Source organism: Jaculus jaculus, chromosome 4 (assembly GCF_020740685.1).
Source record: "Jaculus jaculus isolate mJacJac1 chromosome 4, mJacJac1.mat.Y.cur, whole genome shotgun sequence".
Lineage (NCBI taxonomy): Eukaryota > Metazoa > Chordata > Mammalia > Rodentia > Dipodidae > Jaculus > Jaculus jaculus.
This window is the reverse complement of record NC_059105.1, coordinates 121,518,989-121,533,827: the sequence shown is the minus strand read 5'-3', so window position 1 is coordinate 121,533,827 and position 14,839 is coordinate 121,518,989. Positions and strand designations below refer to the sequence as shown.

At 42.4% G+C, this 14,839-nt stretch overlaps 1 protein-coding gene and 1 non-coding gene across 4 annotated transcripts in view; one reads left to right on the top strand and one right to left on the bottom strand.

Moving 5' to 3' along the window:
• Positions 1–14,839, bottom strand: part of Ttl (tubulin tyrosine ligase) — a 47,811-nt gene continuing 32,972 nt past the window's right edge. For 2 of the 3 annotated variants that reach the window (XM_045147948.1, XM_004669776.3), the window contains exons 5-7: positions 12,952–13,221; positions 4,613–4,756; positions 1–2,089 (exon numbers count right to left, since the gene is read on the bottom strand). In XM_045147948.1, coding sequence (XP_045003883.1) covers positions 1,978–2,089; positions 4,613–4,756; positions 12,952–13,221 — 526 coding nt within the window. In that variant the 3' untranslated portion in view covers positions 1–1,977. The remainder of the gene's footprint in view (positions 2,090–4,612; positions 4,757–12,951; positions 13,222–14,839) is intronic. The other variant, XM_045147949.1, reaches the window with a different exon arrangement.
• LOC123460400 lies at positions 12,607–12,713 on the top strand. The gene has a single exon (XR_006636965.1). It is a non-coding gene; the product is annotated as a U6 spliceosomal RNA (small nuclear RNA).

The window sequence follows — 14,839 nt, the reverse complement described above, 5'->3', positions numbered from 1 at the left end:
AGGGTGACCTTGAACTCATTTCCATCCTCCTACCTCTGCCTCCCAAGTGCTGGGATTAAAAGCGTGAGCCACCACACCCAGCTCTTTTCATTTTCTTAAAGCCTTATTCTCTTACATATATGCTATGGATTCAAGGTTTCTTACAAAATCTATCAGGATATATGAAGTTAACTAGCATCTGAATGCTTAGCTCTATCACTGGAACAACTAGAAAATGCCCGAGTGCCCCTGTAATTTGGGTCCAAAAGCATACAAAAACCATGCTTTCCCCACCATCAGCCCACCTAGACTTACCAAGGAGCCTCCACTTCCTAAATGTGCATGTATCTTACCAAGATCTGATCAGACCTCACTCCCTTCAAAGAAGTTCCCAAACACTAACCCATTCATTAGCTGGCCTGGGCCTTCACAATTCCTGCTGTGTTTTGTTCTGGATACAAACGATGTTATCCATATTCTAGGAAACCATAGCATGTTTGTCCTGTAATTTCATAAGCATGCACCATTGACCACTGAACCATCTCCCCAGCCCTTATCCTGTAATTCCGAATTCCTGCCAATCAACCTTTTTTTCACTTCAACGTAACACCTCTGCATCCTATTACCCACTGCTGTATCTATTAAAAAATTTATCATTATTCCTTTTCCCACCATAAGCTTCCACATCTCATCATATGCACCAAGAAAAAAATACACTATACTCTGGGGAGAAGAGCAGCTTTCAAAGTATCTGCTGTGACTTCTAGGGTAGTTTCAAGGAGAAACTATTCAGTTCACACTGACCACAAATAACATCTTCCCACTACTGGTGATGGGGGCTCTGGAGAAGCTTACAAAATACTAATGGATCCATTCCATAGAAGCGACATCGAAGTGTATACTTTTGTTGAGACACACAGGCTGTATAGAGCTCTGAAACCACTTCTTCCCCATTTGGGAAGACATCTACTTATTCAGAGATCACCTCTGCTGATGCCAGCGGCACAAGCAGACGGACCTTCCTGCCCGGCATGGAACCTTCCCGAAGGTACTTGAAGTATAAGAAGGACACCCCCCAAAAAGAAAAAAAAAAAAAATGAAGAGCTACCTATATCTGGCCAGGACCACCAGGGGAGGAGGATGGACATGGACTTCTACATTCCCTGACCTGCAGAGAAAACTTTTACAAAGATGAAGGGGCGGGGGAAGGGAAATGAAAAAGAACTTGTATTTAGAATTCTGATTAAACCAGATAATTGAGAAAAGTTAATACTTCAGGACCCCCATCAACCCAACCCATTAAGTAGATCAAAATTTCCTTCCTTTCTCATGCTTACTTGATAGCTATTGGTTCATCAGACCTGCTACTTGTTTCTAAAACATGCAGAGAGCAGCAATGCTGTTGGGTCCCCAGAACACAAGACCCCTCACAGGTGTTCACTCACATGCCATCAGGAAGGGGACACGAACATGGCCTTCACCATGAGGATGATGCACAGCATTAAATGAGGACTGTTGGTGCATGCTTGTCCCAAGTTGAGTGTTACAGAGTGGATGAGCCGGAAATGCATGGCAACCTCAAGAATTCTCTAACATCCAGTCTGTGTCCCAGACACTGGGGCTACATGGGGCACAAGGCTAAGGCACTAAGACTGCGGCAGGTGGAAAGACACCAAGCAGAGGATCCCGAGGAGGAGTGACTCTGCTTCCAGTGCCGCCTAAGAACAGAAACTGTTCAAAGGATGACAACAAACCAAATCCCTGGTTTTAGTTAGACAGATGTTCGGCTCTCCCTCTGAGACATTTGTTTCCATTTCCTCAAGTCTCCACAGCACTGTTGAGAGCATCATCCACTCTCTGGGAGCTGCCTCCTCCTTCACACTCTCTTCATCATGTCTGTTCCCAGTCTTGGCATGATAAGGAGCTGTCTGGTCACCTCATCTTCCCCTGGAGCAGGACCCCATGCATTTCCCAAGGCAGCTTTGTGCATCCCAGCTGTCATAGCTTGATGAAGGCAGCTGGCTGTGGCAGGTGATCCACATCCGGGGGTGGGAAGACACTGGATATGGCTATGTCCACGATTCCCTGGCACAATTCTGCATAGAGCTTCCTGAAATGTGTTTTTAAAAACATCACTGAGGATATTCATTGAAGTATAAGCAAAAAAATCAATTTTGTTTGTTTTATTTCTTTATTTGTTTGTTTTTATTTTTTGGTTTTCCAAAGTAGGGTCTCACTCTAGCCCAGGCTGATCTGGAATTTACTATGTAGTCTCAGGGTAGCCTCAAATTCACAGCAATCCTCCTACCTCTGCCATGTGCCACCCTGACTGGCCTTGCTTTGTTTTTAAACCAAGAATCTACCTTGGAAATTCCATCTTGTGGACCTCATTATAAAGTTGGTCTTCTGAGACACTGCATGCAGATAAAGCATTCTTTCAGCAATTACTTAAGGAAAGCCTTAAAAGTGAACAAAACAGACACCTTTTGCTCTGACTGGCAGATGATTTAGGTAGTATCATCTTTCCTGTTTGGGAGGGTCTATACAGAGGGGCGGGCACTACCCAGGAAAGTGACCACCTTGTAGTGGCTGAGGGGAATCCATGGACTTGATTGACAGCTATACTAGGGCTCAGAAAATAGAGAGAGGGGATGGCAGTTAGGAGAGGGGGTTGGGAAGAGAATTAACCAAAACTAAAGATGTTATGAATAAGCCATATGGAAACCTACTTTTTTGGTTAGCTAATAAAAAAATATTTTTTTAAAAAAGAGAGCTTTCACATTATTCACTCTATGGGGGTGGAAAATGCTGTGCCCAGAATCCATAGTTGTAAAAACAAAATCTCAGAGCCAGGGGTGGGAAAAATCCCATTGAATTGTTGGTCAGGAAGATGACCCAAACAATACAGGATATTGTCAATACTCTTGGTTGTCCAACAGAACTAGCTGTTAAGACTTTACTGCTAAAGATACCACATGCTTTCGATGCAGGACACTGAGAAATCAAGCCAGAGCTGAGCTAGAAGCCTCCTCCCTGCTGAGTAGATGTCATAGTGCTAGGGAGTACTGTGCAAGCTGGAAGAATAGAAAAATCATCAACAGTCTTAACCAGCAAGCTACACAATTGGCTAACCAGGCAAGACGTGACCACTGATGCAACAGTGGCATGACTGTTATGAGGGTAGCCAGCTGTTCTTAGACTGGGTTTGGAACCCACTCCATGGGAAGGAATTCATGCCTAGTACTGAAAACCTGGTCAAAAGCCTGTGGTTGGGAAGGTCCTAGACCCTGAGGGGAAACTACTATAGTTTGGCTAAATGGATATGTTGTGCCCATGAAACCATCCTCTATATATTTATGCTTATACCTACAGATTAGTGCTGATTTCACATTTGGTTAGAGAAGCTTCTTTTTGCAGATGGTAATGACTACTGAGGGGACCCAAAATTTGTCAAAGTGCTAAGAAGATGTTAAGTGCTCAGCACTAAATGATGCTTGAATGTCCCTATAATTTGGGTCCAAAAGCATACAAAACCTCCATGCTTTCCTCACCATCAGCCCACCTAGACTTATTTACCAAAGAAACTTATTTACCACTTTCTACATATCCATGTATCTTACCAAGATCTGATCAGACCTCACTCCCTTCAAAAACATTCCCAAACACTAACCCATTCATCATCTCTATCATACCTTCCAAGACTCAAGGAACATCACAGAAGAGGTGGTGAAAAGAATGTAAGAACCAAAGGATGGGAGGAGTGCTTTGGAACACTGAAATGAAATATCCATTACATTTATGATCTCACAGTGGTTGTCATTACCTGCACAAGAATGAGTCCATCAAGTTTGTTGTAGATGAGGGTTAAAAAAAGACATCAAGCCGGGCGTGGTGGTGCATGCCTTTAATCCCAGCACTCGGGAGGCAGAGGTAGGAGGATCACCGAAAGTTTGAGGCCACCCTGAGACTACATAGTGAATTCCAGGTCAGCCTGAGCCAGAGTGAGACCCTACCTCGAAAAAAAACCAAAAAAAAAAAAAAAAGACATCAAAATTGGAGAAGGGACCAGAGAGATGGCTTGGCAGTTAAGATGCTTGCCTGCAAAGCCCAAAGACCCAAGTCTGATTCACCAGAACCCATGAAAGCCAGATACACATGGTGGCACAAGCATCTGGAGTTCATCTGCCATGGCTAGATGACCTGGCACACCCATTCTTTCTCTCTCTCTAATAAATAACATAGAACAGGGACTAGCTAGAAAGAAGAGATTCAGTAGAAGGGGAATAAGAAGGTTAAGGGAACACAAGAGAGCATGGGAGGAGATTATGATCAAAACACATTATGTTCATGTAATCAAAACTGTCAGCCTCCTGAGTCCTGCGACTGCTGGTGTGAGTCACTATGCCACACCCGACTTTGCGTTATCAGTTTTGCTTGAATCCCTCATGGTACCTGCCACCCATGCGAGTGAAAATCAACATAAGAGGCAATGACTCAGCTAATCCTGCCATCCAGGGTCCTCCCAAAGGACTCCTAATAGTTCAGGCAAAAGGTCTATGCCTGAACCTTTCAGTCACACTATCTGAAGTACACAACCATCTTCCCCTTGTTCAACACAAGAGTTCAGGCTTACTGCGCACAAGCAGGAGCGCCATTGACTTCAATGAGCCAGACTTTCAGCTCCTCATCCACCATGAAGTCAAAGCCGAAGAGCTGGAAGCTCTGGTAAGGGAGGTGCCTGGTGCTGATGGCTGGCTCCACACTCATGAGGCAGCTCCTGCCGGAGGAATGGGGAGAGCTCACTGAGAATGGGGTAGTGGAGGCAGGAGGAACACATAAGCTATGCATGGAAGATTTTAAATCAAATATGCTTAAAATTTGGTTTCAACCTAATTCTCTTTCTAAAAATTTACCACCATTATTCAGGAGAAGGCTACTTAACAAGCAACTTATTAGGAGCATGTCCTTCCAGACCACAGCCACTGTTCAGGACACAAAGGTGGCAAAACACTGAGTTACCAAGGCCTCTGTCAATGCAGATTCTTCCAGCTGTTGCCATAGTTGTTTATAATAAAAGACTTCCCTGTATTTTTGCCATGTGAAAAATGGACTGCCACTTGGTGAAGAGCAGAAGTTGCAGAAAGAACGCTGACGTCATTAATTTCTCTCCCTAGCTCTATATAGTTCTCTGACAGTTATTGCTAAAAAGATTTAAGAACTATACATACTCAAACTAAATGTGGAAATATATTACAGAATTATTATTAGCATAACTTCTATTTTTAAAAATAGGGAGATTTTAATGACACAGAAAGAGGTTGAAAGTGAATCTCAGAAATACAGTAAATTGAGCCAGGCATGGTGGTGCAGCCTTTAATCCCAGCACCCAGGAGGCAGATGTAGAAGGATTGCTGTGAGTTTAAGGGCACCCTTAGACTATAGTGAATTCTAGGTCAACCTGGGTTCCAGTGCAAGACTCTACTTCAACTCTCCCCGCCAAAAGAAATCCAATAAATACAGTAAGTCTTCAGATAAGCCAAAATATTTTGGGGGGTTGGAGAGATGGCTCAACATTTAAGGCAATTTCCTGCAAAGCCTAACAACCCAGGTTCAATTCCCCAAGACCCACGTAAAGCCAGATGCACAGTAGTACATTCATCTAGAGTTTGTCTGCAGTGTCTGGAGGCTCTAGTACACTCATTCTCTCTGTGTGTCTCTTTTCTGTCTCTCTCCACTTGCAAATAAAGAAATAGAATATTGAATCAATTTATTTATTTGAGAGAGAAGCAGAAAGAGACAGAGCACACTAGGGCCTCCAACCAATGCAAACAAACTCCAGAAGCATGTACCACCTTGTACATCTGGCTTTCGTGGGTCCTAGGGAATCAAACCTAGGTCCTTTGGCTTTGCAAGCAAACACCTTAACCACTAAACCGTTCTCCAGCCCAAATAGAATACTTTTTAAAAAAAAAATTACTTATTTGAGTGCGAGAACAAGCAGGCATGGGCATACCAGGGTCTCCTGCCACTGCAAACAAACTCCAGATGCATGCACTACTTTGTGTGTATGGCTTTACATAGATACTATGGAATTGAACACAGGTTGCCAGGCTTGCAAGCAAGTCATCTCTCCAGCCCCAAGAGACATGGTCTTACTATGTAACTCTGACTGGTCTGGAAGTTGCTATGTAGACCAAGATGGCCTAGAACTTATACTGCTCCTCCTGCCTCTGCCTCCTGAAGTGGATTACAAGCATGTACTACCACACCTGGCTTCAGAGACAGTTTCTAACTTTTCTAATCCAAACTCTGATTTCCTTATATTTGGGGGTAAAAACAGTACCTTCTTCTAGCATTGACACTGTTCTACATAAGACACTAGCAATAAATGTTACTCTTATAAACAAGCATATGTCATTAATTCACCATTAATGTAACTACTAATCACAAATCTACTATTTATATGATACAAGAAATTATTAGCCAGATGTGGTGGTTCACCTTGACCATCCTAGCACTCAGGAGGCTGAGGCAGGAAGATTACTGTGAGGTTGAGGTCAGTCTGGGTTACTGTAGTGGTTTGATTAGGGTGTGTTCTGAATGCTAGGTTCCCAGCTGGTAGCAGTTTGGGAAGTGGATCCTCCTGGAGGCAGTGTATTGTTAGAGGTGGGCTTATGGATGTTATAGCCAGCTTCTCTTTGCCATTGTTTGGCACTCTCATGTTGCTGTTGTCTACCTGATGTTGGTCAGGAGGTGATATCCACCCTCTGCCATTGTTTTCCCCTGCCATCATGGAGTTTTCCCTAGAGTCTGTAAGCCAAAATAAGCACTTTCCTCCCCAAAGCAGCTCTTTGTCAGGTGTTTTCTGCAAGCAATGAGAACCTGACTGCAATAGTAAAATTGGTACTGAGAAGTGGGATCATTACTAGAATCCTGATTCTGTGGCTTTGGCCTTTTGGAACTGCTTTGCAGGAGGAATATGGACAGAGTTGAGATTTTGGCCTCAGAGATGCCTTGCAGTGCTATCAATATACCTTAATGGACTATTCTAGTCAGAGTTGAAAGACCTGAATACAGGCTGGAGAGATGGCTTAGCAGTTGAGGTGCCTGCCTGCAAAGGACCCAGGTTCAATTCCCAGGACCCACATAAGCCAGATGCACAAGGTGGCGCATGTATCTATAGTTTGTTTGCAGTGGTTGAAGGCCCTGGCATCCCCATTTTCTATGTATCCCCCCCATAAATAAATAAATGATAAATAAAAAAAAAAGAACAAAAAGAAAGATCTGAATGCAGTAAGAACTATGGACTGAGATTTGGCTCATGAGGATGAGAAAGAACTTTGTCTGCACTGGGCTTGAAGCAGTCTGTATGAGAGGTTTGCTGTTATGCCCATATCCTGAGAACTTGTGCAGGGTTGCACTGCATAGAAATGGATTGTTATGAACAGTGGGATATGGAACAGAAAAAGAAAAATAAATCTTTGGGCCAAAACTTATGTCCATTAAGCTGCAATTGCTTGTGAGATTACAACCATTGAGACTGGGCTAGCTGATCGGCATTGGGACAACAGGAAGAATAAAGACTCTTTTGAAGGGGGCTGGAAGCTGAAGGAGTGGCCTGTTCTTCAAAGTCTGTTTTATTCCCCTCTGGGTTAACAAAGGTGGGGCAAGCTCAAGGTCACACATGCCCATTAGGTGGTACAAGCAGCTGGAGTTCAATTGGAGTGGCTGAGGCCCTGGTGCACCAATTCTCTCTTTCTCTTGTCTCTATCTTGTTCTCTCTAAAATTAAAAAAAGAAGAAGAAGAAAGAGAATGCTAAAGACATGGCTTAGCAGGTGCATAGCCTAAGGACCTAGATTCAACTCTTCAGATCCCATGTAAGCCAGATGCATATGGTGGTACATGCATCTGGAGTTTGTTTGCAGTAGCTATAGGCCCTGGAACACCCATTCTCTCTCCCTCTCTCAAATAAATAAATAATAAAAATAAAGTTAGATTGAATGCATTACATTTTACAACAGGGATGATTATCAGTTTATGGGAACCAGAAGTGTAACATGGTTTGATTCAGGTGTCCCCCATGAACTTATGTATTCTGAATGCTAGGTCCCTAGCTGGTGGCATTTTGGGAAATGGATCCTCCTAAAGGCAGTGTATTGTTGGGGGCAGGATTATGGGTGTTATAGCTAGCTTCCGCTTGTCTATGTTTGGCACACTCTACTGCTGCTATTGTCTATCTGATGTTGACCAGGAGGTGATGTCTACCTTGGCTCACACAATCACTTTCCCCTGACATCATGGAGCTTCCTCTTGATTCTCCCACAAGATGCTCTTGGTTGAGTGTGTCTGCCAACAAAGTGAAGCTGACTGCAACAGCTATATAGTGAGTTCCAGTTCAGTCTGGGTGAGAATAAGACCCTGCCTCAAAAAAAGAAAAAGTATGGGCTGGAGAGATGGCTTAGCGGTTAAGCGCTTGCCTGTGAAGCCTAAGGACCCTGGTTTGAGGCTCGGTTCCCCAGGTCCCACGTTAGCCAGATGCACAGGGGGGCGCACGCGTCTGGAGTTCATTTGCAGAGGCTGGAAGCCCTGATGCGCCCATTCTCTCTCTCTCCCTCTATCTGTCTTTCTCTCTGTGTCTGTCACTCTCAAATAAATAAATTTAAAAAAAAAATAAATAAAGAAAAAGTAAAAAATTGTTACCTAAACTAGAGAGATGACTTAGTAGTTAAGGCGCTTGCCTGTGAAGTCTAAGGACCCAGGTTTGACTCCCCAAAACCCAAATAAAGCTAAAGACACAAGGTGGCACATGTTTCTAGAGTTTACTTCTAGTGGCTAGAGGACCTGGCATGCCCATTCCTTTCTCTGTTTCTCTTTCATACATAAATAAATAAAAAATTAAAATAGGTATCTTGCACAAACATCCCAGGAAACCCAAATGATTTATGTTTTACGAAAAACCTCCCTATTTTTTCTCATTTGAATATTGGGAAAAATCTTTATCGTCCTACTTAAATGTGTTCTGATGAGAATACAATTGCCAGCTATATATTTAGAAGGAAAAGGATATAGGAAACTGGTTTCTGATAGGCTTTTTGAGCCAGGACTTAAAAAAATTAAAAAAACAGGTGCTGGGAGACTGAGGGAGGAGGATGGTAAGTTTGAGGCCAGCCTGGCTACATAGTGAGTCAAACCCTGGGCCACACAGCGAGACCACATCTCAAAAGAAAAGTCAAGTCTTGGGAAGGGTATGAGGGTATAGTAGGGAGGGGTGAATATAATCAAAGCATGTGATATACAAGTATGAAAATGGCAAAAATCCATCATTTTGTATAATTAATACCCACTAATAAGCCAGGAATAATATTACTCGCTGTAATCCCAGTACTCGGAGAGCTGAGGCAGGAGGTTCTCAAGTTTGAGGCCACCTTAGGCTACATAGTAAGATTTTTGTTTCAAAACTGAAAAAAAAAAAAAAAAACAAAGGAAGGGCTGGAAAGATGGTTAGCAGTTAAGGCGTTTGCCTGCAAAGCCAAAGGATCTTGGTTTGATTCTCCAGGACCCATATAAGCCATATGCACAAGGAGATGCATGCATCTGGAGTTTGCTGCAGTGGCTAGAGGCTCTGGCATGCCCATTCTCTTCCTTTTTCTCTCTCTTAAATAAATAAATAAAATATAAAAATAAAACAAGGGAAGAAGGAAAGAGGGAAAATGCAAGGGGAGGAGAAAAAGAAAACCATACATGTTAGTATTTTTAAGGTATTATCTAGGGCTGAAGAGCTGGCTCAGTGACAAAAGACATTTGCTTGAAAAGCCTGATCTGTCCGTTTCAATTCTCTAGGACTTAAAAAAACAAACAAACAGGTACTGGGGAGGCAGGAGGATAGTGAATTTGAGGCCAGCCTGGCTACACAGTGAGTCAAAACTTGGGCAACACAGTGAGACCACATTTCAAAAGGGGGGAAAAAACTGTTTTAGAAAAAAACCACACACCTTGACAAATAATAATTCAAGACAATTAACAGGTTTAAAACTAAGAAAACTTGGGCTGGAGAGATGGCTCAGCAGTTAAGGTGCTTGCCTGCAAAGCTGAAGGACCCAGGTATAATTCCCCAGGACCCACATAAGCCAGACGCAAAAGGTGGCACATGCATCTGGAGTTCGTTTGAAGCAGCTAGAGGCCTTGGCGTGCCCATTCTCTCTATCTCAATAAAAAAACAAAAAATTAAAAAGAAAAACTAAAAAAATTTTAAAAGAAACAGAAGAAATAAAACTCATTTATCTACATAGTTATTAAAGGGATAAAGTCTGGAATGTTCACATAATGGAATAATAACAAAAAGAACAAATATGCTATGGACAAATATAGACAATGTTGAAAAAACTTAACATAAAACAGGACCATAGCATAATTCCATTCACGTAGGTTTAGGAACATACAAAAGGTACCTATGGTAATAAAGGCTGGAAGAGCCAGGCATGGTGGCTCACACTTTTAATCCCAGTACTTGAGAACCTGAGGTAGTGAAAGGCCCAAGAATTCAGAAGCTCAGAAATACTATCACGCTCCAAAGGGAGCTTAAGCGGGCCACCTGCATACCTCAAACTCCAGGTTTTACTCTCTGTCAGAAGCAAGTAAAGAATCCCTCTTCTCATTGTATCAGAGCCCACTCCTAATATAAAACTAGGTAAAAAGGGCATGAGATAGCCCTCAGGGATGGGAAATAAATAATAAAGTAAACCACTTATTTAGTTTCTGTAAATAGCCTGCACCATAAGCCTTAATAGCCCACACTGTAAGCCTTAGTAGCCTACACTGTAAGCCTTAGTAACTCGCACCATAGGCTGTAGCAGCCTGCCTCAGACCACCAAGGTCATAGGAGGCTGATACCATACTCTGTTACCCCCACCTAAGGAATTGCACAAGTGCTGACCTCCAAGGTCACAGGAGACTGATACCACACTCTGCTACTCCCACCCAAGGACCTGCGCAAACGCTGACCACCAAGGTCATAGTCATAAGAGAGTGATTGGTCCATGAGGGGCTTGAGCAAAGTAAACTAATTGGCTTAGAAACTGTGGGGTGGCACAAACTGACTGGCTAACACCCTGCAGGGGCTCCTGATATTAAATAATGATTGGTCTAATACACAGGCTTTGTTAGAAACCCTATAAAAACTACCCCATTCCTGCATTCGGGGCTCTGCAGTCCTCTACCCCTGTGCGGTGTACGACTGTGGGCCCCAGCGCGCTTGGAATAAAATCCTCTTGCAGTTTGCATCAAGACCGCTTCTCGTGAGTGAGTGATTTGGGGTGTCGCCTTATCCGGGCAGAGCGTGGGGACACCCTGCGGGGGTTTTTTCCTACAGTAGGAGGATCACCACAAGTTCGTTGCCAGCCTGAGCTAAAGTGAGACCCTGCCTTAATGAAAGAAAGGAAAGAAAAAGGAAAAAGAAGATAAAAAGGAAAGGAATGGAAAGACCAAAAAAAAAAAAAGTCCCCAAAGGCCAGAAGAATAGAGCTAACTTTGACAGGGAGTGCATATTTTTTTCTAACTTTTTTTTTTGTTTTTTGTTCATTATTTATTTATTTATTTGAAAGCGACAGACACAGAGAGAAAGACAGATAGGGGGAGAGAGAGAGAATGGGCGCGCCAGGCCTTCCAGCCTCTGCAAACGAACTCCAGACGTGTGCGCCCCCTTGTGCATCTGGCTAACGTGGGACCTGGGGAACCGAGCCTCGAACCGGGGTCCTTAGGCTTCACAGGCAAGCGCTTAACCGCTAAGCCATCTCTCCAGCCCAGGGAATGCATATTTTAAAGGGGTTCAAAGGAGTCTTTAGAGGTGCTAGAGTTTTTTCTTTTTTTCTTTTTAGTTTTTGTTTTTGTTCTTAAGGTAGGGTCTCACTGTATCCCAGGCTGACCTGGAATTCACTATGTAGTCTCAGGGTGGCCTCGAACTCATGGCAATCCTACCTCTGCCTCCCAAGTGCTAGGATCAGCTAGATTGGTTTTTGAGACAAGGTCTCACTATATAGCCATGCTAGCCTCAAACTCACGATCCTCCTGCTGCAGCCTATCAAATGCTGAGATTAGAGGTATGTACCACCATGCTCTGCTATATATATATATTTTATATCTTGACATGTGCATGTGTAATGGTTGAATATACATATAATTTAATACTCACTAAACTATATGCTGTTTGAAAATGTTATACTTAATTTTTTAAATTTACTAGATTTAACATCAAAATAGAAGAGGGACTAGTTGGAAAGAACAGATGACTCAGTGGAGAGGGAGTGGGGAGATTATGACCAGGATACATAGCATATATGAATGGAGGTTGTCAATTTAAAAATGTTTAAACGCGTCCATTGCACACCCCCAAAATTACTGATTATAAGTCTTGGACTGGAGAAATGGCTCAGCAGTTAAAGGTGCTTGCTGGCAAAGCCTGATAGCCCAGGCTCAATTCTCTAGTACTCACAAAAATGCACATGCATGAAGTGGCACATGCATCTAGGGTTCATTTGCAGGGGCAGGAGGTCCTGGCATGCCTATTCGCTCTTCTCTCTCCATCTCTCAAATCAATCAACAAATAATAATAATTTTTTTAAATCTCTCTAGTTCTCACTTTGGCAGCACATATACTAAAATTGGAACGATACAGAGAAGATTAGCATGGCCCATGTGCAAGGATGACACACAAAACCTTAAAAAAAAACATAAATTTAACTACCCTCTAACCACTGTCCAAATAAACTACAGAAAATATAAATTATAAACAACTAGAACAAATAAAGTGACATTATTACAGATCCTACCAATTTTAAAATGAAACAAAGGAATATTATAAATAATTTTTGTCTACAAATCAGACAACTCAAGTGGAACAGTTCCTTAAAAGACATAAACATGCAGAGTTACTTCCAGAAGAAACACAGAAGCCAAAAAAGATAGAGCTAATTTACCTTATTATGTGTTTGATTTGTAGTAAAATACTGTTTTCTAAGGTAATGTTCAAAGCACTTGTTAGGTACTGATTGAACTCCTCAAAGAACATTTCATTTCCTTCTTCGTATTTCCCATAATTCTTTGAATACTCTTTCTGAATGCAGTGATTGGTCAAGTGGCAGGTCTTGTCTTGGAAATTATCAACATGATATGGTTCTGAGGCAGTTCGAAGCACACCCTCTCTATAGAGGTAGATGTTATACTGATGGTCCACCAGGACCCAGCTTCTGCAATGTAACAAACACATTATTCAGATACCTCCAAGTTAACAACAACAACAACAAAAAGGGTGGAGAGATGGCTTAGCAATTAAGGTGCTTGCCTGTGAAGCCTAAGGACCCATGTTCAACTCTCCATATCCCATGCAAGCTAGGTGGCACAAGCATCTGGAGTTCATTTGCAGTGGCTGGAGGCCCTAGCATGCCCATTTTTTCTGTCTCAGTCTCTCTCTCACAAGTAAATAAATAAAAATAAAAATAATTAAATTTTTTTTAAATTTATTGAAAGAGTGAGACAGAGAGAGAGAGAGAGAGAGAGAGAGAGAGAGAGAGAGGGAGAGGGAGAGAGAAGGAAAGAGAATGGATGCATCAGGGCCTCCAGCCATTGCAAACTAACTCCAGACATATGTACCACCATGTGCATCTGGTTTACATGAGTAATGAGGAATTTAACCTGGTTCCTTAGTCTTCACAGGCAAGCACCTTAACCACTAAGCCATCTCTCCAGCCCTAAAAAATATTTTTATTTATCTGACAGGGAGAAAGAAAGAGAGAGAGAGAGAGAGAGAGAAATGGGCACACCAGGGCCTTCTGCCAATGCAAACAAACTCCAAATGCATCTGGTTTTATGTAGGTACTGAGGAAACAACCCAGGTTATTAGACTTTGCAAGCAAGTGACTTAACCACTGAGTCATTTCTCCAGCCCCATATGGGTGAGTTTTGATGCTAGGTGATGACATGTCTGCTTGCTGTGACTACCTTTCAGTTTCTTGAGAGCACAAGTATACATGTTGAAGTTAAGGTGACGTGGGACTGATGCTCAAGATACAGCACGTCATTGTGAAGGCATCAAGGAGACAAAGAGTCTCAATGAACAAGGCCAAGAGCAAGCCAAGAAGAGGATGTTTAGCTTTAGAAGGCACCACACAACCTCTATGTCTATGACAGGCCTTTTGCTCAGAACTTGGGTTTCAAATACCTGAGATGTGTTTATGAAATCCATAAAAAGTGGGACACAAATAACAGAGTGAGAACAAATCTTATGAGAGTCACAGAAGGTTGTATGTAAATTATATGTTCCATTTACATTTTTTCAGTGTTTCCACATGTAAGCTCCATACAGACACTCTTCTCCTTGGATCCAAAAGTCATTTTCATAAACAAGAAAAAACTTATGGGCTGGAGAGATGGCTTAGTGGTTAAGGCATTTGCCTGCAAAGTCACAGGATCCCAGTTTAATTCTCTAGGACCCACGTAAGCCAGATGCACAAGAGGACGCATGTGTCTGAAGTTTGTTTGCAGTGGCTGGAGGCCCTGGTGCGCATATGGGCACACATTCTCACTCTCTCAAATAAATAAACACCATATTTTTTTTTAAGAGAAAAGACTTACAATCTTTTTTTTTAAGACTTATAAACTTAAAATATTTTTATTTATTTATTTGAGAGAGAAACAAAGTATGGGTGCACCAGGCAGGGCCTCTTGCCGCTGAAAATGAACTCCAGATACTGTGCCACTTTGTGCTTCTGATTTTACATGGGTGCTTGAGAATTGAACCAGGGATGTCAGGCTTTGCAAGAAAGTACCTTTAACCACTAAACCATATCTCCAGCCCCAAACCTATAA